This window comes from Sphaerodactylus townsendi, linkage group LG06 (assembly GCF_021028975.2).
Source record: "Sphaerodactylus townsendi isolate TG3544 linkage group LG06, MPM_Stown_v2.3, whole genome shotgun sequence".
NCBI lineage: Eukaryota > Metazoa > Chordata > Lepidosauria > Squamata > Sphaerodactylidae > Sphaerodactylus > Sphaerodactylus townsendi.
The window spans coordinates 78514724-78523409 of NC_059430.1; the positions used below are offsets into that span (position 1 = coordinate 78514724).

Genomic DNA, 8686 nt, shown 5'->3' on the forward strand with positions numbered 1-8686 from the left:
ATTTGGCAGACTTCTTATGGTATAGGAATAGGAATCAATTAAGTCTGATTTCTGAATCATGACATAGATATGAACCAGCTGGTACTTCCTTGGATTGAACTCATCTGGCTTATACCTGAGAGTGTAAATAGCTTGATGGGTGGGTTTAGCTGAATGAAAACTGTTCTGTATGAGCAATTAAGCAGGAATTAATTTATTTCATGTGTGATCTAATTGCATGTGTCTAATTGCAGTGCAACTTGGTGGATGGACTGGATAAAAAAATAACTGGGGTAGACCAACCTCCCCTTGTTTTACTATTGCTGTTAAGAGCAAGTAAGACTTGACTGATTATAGATCAGGAACATTTTCAGTTTTTTTGGTCCAGTTCTGTGTGTCTTAAATGTGATAAATATCCAAGTATTTAATATAGTAAAATTTGCATGTTTTTCCCCCTCTAATGTGATTGTATTTCTTCCTTTGGTTAATAGCAGCGGTTCTGAGTGATGATAACAAAGATCTCCCCTTCAATCCTCCTGAGAACTTTCAGGTAAGAAAGCAGAGATTTTACCTGTGGCCTACATAAGGGGATGAGTAATTTCAGTGTGCTTTCCTTTGATACCCATAAAATGTTCCTGGACCAAGAAGATAATATGTTGCGTTAAAACAGTGGCGGTTTTGCAGTGTTTTGACCCTTTGTTTGCTATGTATTTTTTTTTTTTTTAATATTCTTTATTAGAAATTTTTTGGCAAAGTATGTATTAAGGGTAGGGAACCAGCTGCGCATTTCCCAATACCTGGAATCTTTAAAGCTGTGTTTCTACATTTCTGTGAAAAATCATACAAATCCTGGTAACGTGAATATATTTTAATTTTCATTAGGTCTTAATTATGTAGAAGCTGTTTGAACACGGGATTTTTTAAAAAAATGCAAGCATTAGAATAAATGAAAGGACATGCTTTTCTTCAGGGAGAAGAATCTGGGACATCTATTGACATGGTCCCTGGGATACAACCCACTTTTCTCACTGAAATTAATGCCTCTGAAAGGCCAGGAGGAGGAAGAGATACTACTATTGCAATATGGAAGAAAGAACAAGATTACCTGAAAGTGCTGTCTGATCAGTATCGCCTTGAGAAATATCAGGACAGCTATGATTTGATGTGTGAGTAGTTTCAAACTCTCAGAACGTTGGGCAGTAAAAAAATATGACAACTTGCCATGCTGCTAGCCCTCAGGAGGGATGAGGGTGAGTGCGTTGCTTCATCCTACATTTCAGATGTCATACTTAGACATTTTTTTCTGCAGTAACTTCAGAACATTAACAGAAAGTTTTTCTTGGGACTCTTTCAATGTTAGCCAAGTGGGAGCTTCCTTTTTGAATATCCTTCTGACATGTGTAGCATTTGAAGTGGTACAATGTTCCAGTGTATGCTTTTTCTCCTCATTCTCTGTATATTTCTCCCCCCTCCCAATTATCTCTTTTCTATCCTAAATCTTGGCGGTATACTTTTATGTTTTATTTCAACGCCCCCACCTCCCACTCCTTATCAAAAATTCCTTTGCCTTGTCTTCTCCATCAAGGACCATAAGCAATTTTCTCAATTACAGTTTTTGTCATTTTGTTACTTTCTTTCTCTTCAGTTTTGATTCTGCTTTATTTTAATGAGCGATGATGTGCAGCCATTTCAGGCTGTAGCCCTGAAGGGTAGCCTGTCTCGGATCAGGGTACCTTACAGTGACTGGGGAGGAATTCTGTCAACAATTTTTTTTCCCAAAATAGAAAATGCATTCCATTTTAGTTTTATTTCATTTTGTAGAAAATTTTGAAATTCTAAAGATTGTTTCATAAAATTAATAACAGTGAATGGATAAATATTCTAATAAAATATTTGGCAAGTTTGGCAGTTTCAACATTTGAACTCCTGCTTTTTCCAGATCATTATCACTTGGAATTGTCCAATAGAGTATTCATAAACTGGTGGAAGGATCCCTAAATACATGTATTAATCCAAATAAATATATGATTTCACCAGATTGGTGATCACAGTATCTTTTCTACAATGTGAGGGGAGACATATCAGTAAGTGTTGTTTTTGCCCCTGTACAGCGGAGCTTCCAGTTTCCCATCTCCTGCATCACGTGATTCCAAGATCCTACACTTTTCCTGTGGATCCTTCAGTGCAGTCGGGAACAGATGAAACAGCTGTACAGCTGAGTGAGCTCTTATCTCTTCCAGTGCTAATGAAGCGGTCAGTTACTGCTCCCTTGGTTTCTCAGTAAGTACTGTTTAGGAGCAACAGGGTTTGTTTTGCAACCAGTTTTGCATTACTGGTTATGTTTCTTGAGAAGGGGGAACATATTCATGTATTAATTGGCTGTCTTTCCTTATCAATGTATGCAAATCGACAACTGCAACAATTACTGTAAACTGAACCTAGTAATTGTTGACCTGAATCCTTTTTCTAAAAAAATATAGTCGCCTTTGGCACATCTGGAAATTCTAAATCACATTTCTTCTTCCTTCCTTTCATTCAACTTTTTGTGCCGAAGTATTGCTCTCAGTAGTCTTTTCACTGTAGGATTTGTTTTTGTACTGGTTTGGTTTAAGTAGTGGTGTGAGTACAATGAGATTGGGCAAGACGGTATTCCTTGCCTCCCTCCAGCTGCCTTCCCCCCACCCATGCCCCCAAATACCTACTGCTGAGAATTGAGGGGGAAAGCTCCATAAATAAAATGCACTTGTCAATAGAGAAACCTTCTAAGAGGAAAATTCCTGTTAAAACTCTCATCCTCTAGTATTCCTCCTGCTTATGGGTGTCAGCCAACCCCCCTGAGACTGATGGTTACTCATTAAGGTCAGTTAGTTAGTTAGTTAGTTAGTTAGTTAGTTAGTTAGTTAGTTAGTTAGTTAGTTAGTTAGTTAGTTAGTTAGTTAGTTAGTTAGTTAGTTAGTTAGTTAGTTAGTTATTTCACACAGTTCAGCTGTGAATCTGGTATGGGAAAGGGGAATACACTCATCCTAGAAAGTTACATGGAGACAGCCCTGGATTTGTTGTGAAGGTCAGCAGGTTATTGCCAGCAATATCTATATTATGGACTATTAGCAGAGAGAAAACATTCCCTTCTCATCCCCTTTCCTCCAGCCACCACCCTTGTTACCTGAGGATACTCTGTAAGCAATGGCACATCATGCTTCAGCTGCAACAACCAGTATTGCTGCCATTAGAACCAGTAACTACCGTAGAACAGTTAGTCCTTTCATATTTTGTGCAACTATGACTCCACTGAACTATATACCTTAGTTTTAATAACTTGAATTTCTTCAATAGTTTTTTACTTCATTTTTGTGTGAGTTAATTGGGCTGTGATCTGAACCTACCTGGGGTCAGAGTTTGGTTATGTTATCACACCAAGGCAGGATCAGCCTTGACCAAGCTACATTATGGGAGGACTGCAGTGTGGAGGGGGAATAAGGCATAATAGCACCCCAAAATAGTGCCAGAGATCTTGCACAAGTGGAATAGCACTAACCTCATTTATTTTTCTGCTTGGATATTGCTGGATCCAAGCGATAAGATATAATGATATGTTTTAAGAGATTCAGTTGGTTTTTCATGACTCTGGTATGGAAGTGTTGATGCATCTCAGCTGCCTGCCCAGGGATTGCTTATGTGTTTGGTTTGCCTGTGATTACTAAAGAGGGGCTCTGTAACAATTGGTGATTTAAGTTTTCATTTAAGGAATTATTTTTGAAAAAGAGTAATTGGACCATGTTTTCATCTACTGCTAGCGTTTCCCTTGTGAACAAAGCCATTGTTGACTACTACTTTGTGGAGCTGAATGTGGAGAAACATTTTGAAGCATTAAGACATTTTCTATTGATGGAAGATGGAGAGTTTGCTCAATCACTGAGTGATTTGCTGTTTGAAAAGGTAGTTTGCCCAGCTTTTTCTTTAACCTCTTGATATCTGGCCATTACCAGTAGCTAGCCAATTAAAAATGGCATTGCAGTTTCTTTACAGCATCTGCCACATTAGTATAAATGTTAGCTTTGGTAATCATACTGGCACAGTCTGCAATAGAGTTTTAATAGCTGGTCAAAGCAGTGTTCTTTATTATAGAAAATGAGAATTTTGCCCTGGGCTGTGGGCCTCAGTAAACAACATTAAATACCTGTTATCACCTGAATTCTCTGCCTCTAATATGACATTTCTAATTCTAGCTTGGATCTGGACAGACTCCTGGTGAACTTCTCAACCCACTTGTCCTCAATTCCATCTTAAACAAGGCGCTGCAATACAGTCTTCATGGAGACACCCACCTTGCATCCAATCTCTCTTTTGCACTGAAGTACCTTCCCGAAATGTTTAAGCCCAATGCACCCGATGCCCTAAATTGCTTGGAGCTACGATACAAAGTGAGCAGACGTACAGAAAGACACAATTAAGTGTTTTTATAAAAAATAATACAGAGATCTGATAAATTAGGACTGATTAATCCTGATAGTTTTCTCATGTCATTTGGATGTTTAATCTGGCTAGCCAGTAGCAAAGGTCTTCAAACCTTAAAAGGCAGCAATATATTCCAGCAATAGAGGAATGTACAGTAGTAATAATAGAACTTGTTTTTTCCCCCAAGGTTGACTGGCCCTTAAATATTGTCATTACTGAGACCTGTATGAATAAATATAACAAGATTTTCTCCTTCCTGCTACAACTGAAGCACATGGTGTGGACCCTTAAGGATGTTTGGTTCCACTTAAAGCGAACTGGTAAGATAAATGTGTCTACTTATTTGCTTAGCCTACAATACAGAGCGGTCAGAGATTTTGAATAAGCATGTTCTGTACACATTTCCAAAGTGTAATTCCTGTATCTATGATCCATGAGAGCTGTTGATTATTACATTCAAATCCTAGTAATTGAGGGTGAGTACATACTGGTTCAAGAGATTTCCTCTTCTCTGCCATAGAGCATGAAGGAAAGCGGTTTTCCCAGGAACGGTCTCCATTTTCCTCTGAGTCAGGGACGTAGGACGTAGCTGTTACTTTGTTGAACTTGTAATACTTTATCTTTTGATTTTTTTCCCCAGCTTTAGTGAAACATACATCCAACTCTGTTCAGTTTCGACAGCTTCAGCTCTATAAACATGAAATGCAGCACTTTGTTAAAGTGATTCAAGGTTATATTGCCAACCAGATCCTGCATGTGACATGGTGTGAATTTGGAAGTAAGCTGTCTTCTGTTGGGAACTTAGAAGAAATTCACAGGATGCATGCAGAATACCTCAACAAAGCAATCTTCCGGTGAGAGGATTGTTAAATGGGGTACAGCGCTTTGGAGAGATCAGCCAACCTAAAAATGGTTCTGTGGGTTCTCTTCACCTGGCATTTGCTTCCTGTCTGCCTGCTGTTGAGATGTTACCAGAGACATGAGTTGATAGGCTTCATTTCTTGCACGTTGCAAAGACTGCAGTTAAAATGAATGGCCCACTTCACCACTTCATTGTGGTGCCCAAGGAAGAGGGAGCCAAGATGACCAGGACTCTCTCTGTCTCTCCACTTCTGTGAGATGGAGAGCCAGTTATACATGTGGGTATGGAAGATGGTGTGATGGAAAGAAATCTTGCCAATCAGGCAAATTTGATGTTGGCTTTGGCCTGAATAGGTATTTTTCAGGGAAAATCAATACTTAAAGGTTTAATTTAACATTGAAGACAGCTGATCTACAGAAGACTATTAAAGAGTGGTATATTGTAACTTAATGAAAAATAAATTCTCCTATTGTGTAAGTAATGTTGAAAGCTTTTCAGCTGCCAAGAGACGAACAAGTGTAGGAAATAACATCAGTCTATGTGCATTGTGGAACACAGGCTATGGGTTGAAGTCTCTTTGGTTTGTAGGAAGTCACTTGCATACCTAAACAAAGTTTTCAAGTTGAATAAGATGCAATTAAGAAAAAGAGGCTGATAGAAAATGTTACATAACCTTTCAAATAGTTGTGAATTCTTGATGAAATGGTGGGAAAGGCTGAAGAGGAGTGGGTACAGGGGTGCTAGGGAAATAATTAGAACTGGGGATGAAGAGGTAGAAGAAACAGAGGTGGAAAGAGTTCTTCACTGAACTGGAAGATGGAGTCTGGAAGGGAGAAAGAAATCTCTTCTAAAATAATAGGCAAAATCTAAGTGCAGCAACTTACAACACCTCCAGTGTTAGGCAGTGGGAGAGGCAGCATCTTGCCCACTGAGCAGTGGTGAGATTCAAATAATTTAACAACTGGTTCCAGTGGTGGGATTCAAATAATTTAACAACTGGTTGTTTACAAGCACCATTTTAACAACCGGTTCTGCTGAAGTGGTGCAAACCTGCTGAATCCCACCACTGCCACTGAGGATATGTCCCAACAGCAAAGTAACCAGCAAAGTAACATTTAGTGATTGTACAGGCTGAGGAAAGAATGTTTGGGAGGCCAAATGTGCAAAGTGTTACAGATGTTTTAAAATTTACTCAGAATTACTTCAAAGTGGCTTCTTTATGCATACCCAGGAGGGGCTAAATGATAAGTCAATCAGAATTTGCTGACTGAAAACATTAAGTTCTCCTTCATTGGGATTTTAAGTTTCTACAGAGGTTTGTTTTTGTACCGCCACTTGTCATATTCATAACTTCAAAAATTATCCATTTTGTGTTTCTCAAAATATATTTTGTTTCCACAGGGGATTATTAACTGAAAAGGCAACTCCTGTGATGAATATCATTCACAGTATCTTTAGCCTAATTCTAAAGTTCCGTAGCCAGTTAATTTCTCAGTCATGGAGTTTCAGTGCTGGCAAGCAAATGGCGGTTCACCCCAACTTCGGTCTGATGCAGCAATCCTACAATACATTCAAGTATTACTCCCATTTCTTATTCAATGGTAAGGATGTGGTAAGGTGTTTCACTCAGTAGGGAGGAAATACACTTGTATTTTTGTCTTGCTTCACACAATATTCACCCTTTGGGTATATCTTGAATTTCTTAGCACCATCTGACAGCCAGTGTGATAAAGTGGTTTAGAGTAGCAAACTCTAATCTGGAGAACCAGGTTTGATCCCCACTTCTCCACATGAAGCCTGCTGGGTGGCCTTGGCCAGTCACAGTTCTCTCAGCCTCACCTAACAAAGTTCCTTTGGATTATTAATGCAAAATTTTTGAAAATTATAATTTAAGTAATTTTAAAAACACAAAGTTCCTGATATGGGGAGAGGAAGAGAATGTGTTTGGAGCCACTTTAAGACTCCTTACGGTATACACAAGCGGAGCATAAAAACCTACTTTCATTGTAAGAAATAAGTTTTTTTGTTTTTAATTTTTTGCTTCCTCAACTGAATGAGATTTTAGCAGTAAAGATTTCAGTAGTTCTCAGCACTGTCTTTGTTTCCTCTGGCATTTTGAAAGAGATGTATCATAATGGTATTAACTGTGGGTAACTTATTTTAATATTTTGACACCTTTGATACTTGTGAAAGTCAGCCAGCAAGGGATTCACCAACAAAAAATATCACTGTGAAGAATAAATACAACCCTCAGTAGCAGGTTAGAAGTCGTGTTTGCGATTTTAGCCTCCCCACGCCACTGGAAAACCCCCTTGGGAGCAGCGGGCCAGCGCAGTTGCGCGGCATGTCTGGGCGTCCTGCTGTTTAGATGGGGCTGTGTGTTGTGTAAGTACAAAAGCTATTTGGTGTATGATATGTTCAACGTAGTGCAAGGTATTAGCATGATGTAAGCAGAAATATTTGAACTTCCAGGTTAGTTCTGAGGAGACACTATTGCACATCCGTATATTTTAAAATAGTTCATTTAAATGTCCATCTTACTGAAGTGTTTTAAACTGTTCTTTTCTTTTCTCCTCTTTCTGCCTGCAGTTGTAACTAAATTAGTAAACAGAGGTTATCAACCTCACCTAGAGGATTTCCTGTTGAGAATCAACTTTAACAACTACTACAAGAATAACTGAGCTTTAACATTGTTCTACTGTTAGCTTGTACTACAGGAACAAAGACAGCACTATCATGTATATATGCTTGTTAATAAAAGCCTGTTTTGGTTGAATGCTGCTGCTGCTAGAATGCTCCTCAGAGAAATTTTCATTAAATACCCCCTTGCAGGAGCAATGGGATTCATAACAAATGGAAATCTGGGAAGATGCTCCATTTTCTTCCATAGCATGACAGAAGTTTTCAATATGGGTGTAGAAAAGCATGCAGCCAGTGCCAATATGGCAATGTGTGCATCAGTGTAAATTTGCTAACATGTAAATTATTTGTAGCATTGTGAAAAATTCTCATGTAAATGTGCAAGCAATAAAAAACAAAAAAGCCCATGACTGAAATTAATAAACAAATGTAATTAAAAACTTTAATTCAGACATCACTCACATTCTTTTAAAAGATTGAGTCAAAAAGGTTTTTTAATGGTTGCTCTTGTAGCCAAGTTCTTTACTTGTCAGTCTTTTGCAAACAATTTGAGACATCTTCCCAGGTCTGTTGGAAACTTTGCATGTGATACATATGCAATGAGGGGGAAAGTAAGTTTTCATCACTATTACCAAGTAATGGGCTTTATCATGTTCAGAATCTATTTGAATTAGGGCTGTGCACCATTTTTGGGGGGCTTGGGTTTAAAAGATCCGGAAATTGTTTGAAAACAAATGAAAAAAGCCAAAC

The 8686-nt window shown here is 38.4% G+C and overlaps 1 protein-coding gene across 5 annotated transcripts in view; it reads left to right on the top strand.

Annotated features, from left to right (window-relative positions):
• The window catches only part of TUBGCP6 (tubulin gamma complex associated protein 6), a 29784-nt gene extending 21402 nt beyond the window's left edge, over positions 1-8382 (top strand). For 4 of the 5 annotated variants that reach the window (XM_048499576.1, XM_048499579.1, XM_048499580.1 and 1 more), the window contains exons 18-26: positions 471-529; positions 950-1145; positions 2091-2259; positions 3774-3915; positions 4206-4400; positions 4622-4754; positions 5075-5288; positions 6698-6897; positions 7886-8382. In XM_048499576.1, coding sequence (XP_048355533.1) covers positions 471-529; positions 950-1145; positions 2091-2259; positions 3774-3915; positions 4206-4400; positions 4622-4754; positions 5075-5288; positions 6698-6897; positions 7886-7977 — 1400 coding nt within the window. In that variant the 3' untranslated portion in view covers positions 7978-8382. The remainder of the gene's footprint in view (positions 1-470; positions 530-949; positions 1146-2090; positions 2260-3773; positions 3916-4205; positions 4401-4621; positions 4755-5074; positions 5289-6697; positions 6898-7885) is intronic. The other variant, XM_048499577.1, reaches the window with a different exon arrangement.
• Positions 8383-8686: the final 304 nt, after the last annotated feature.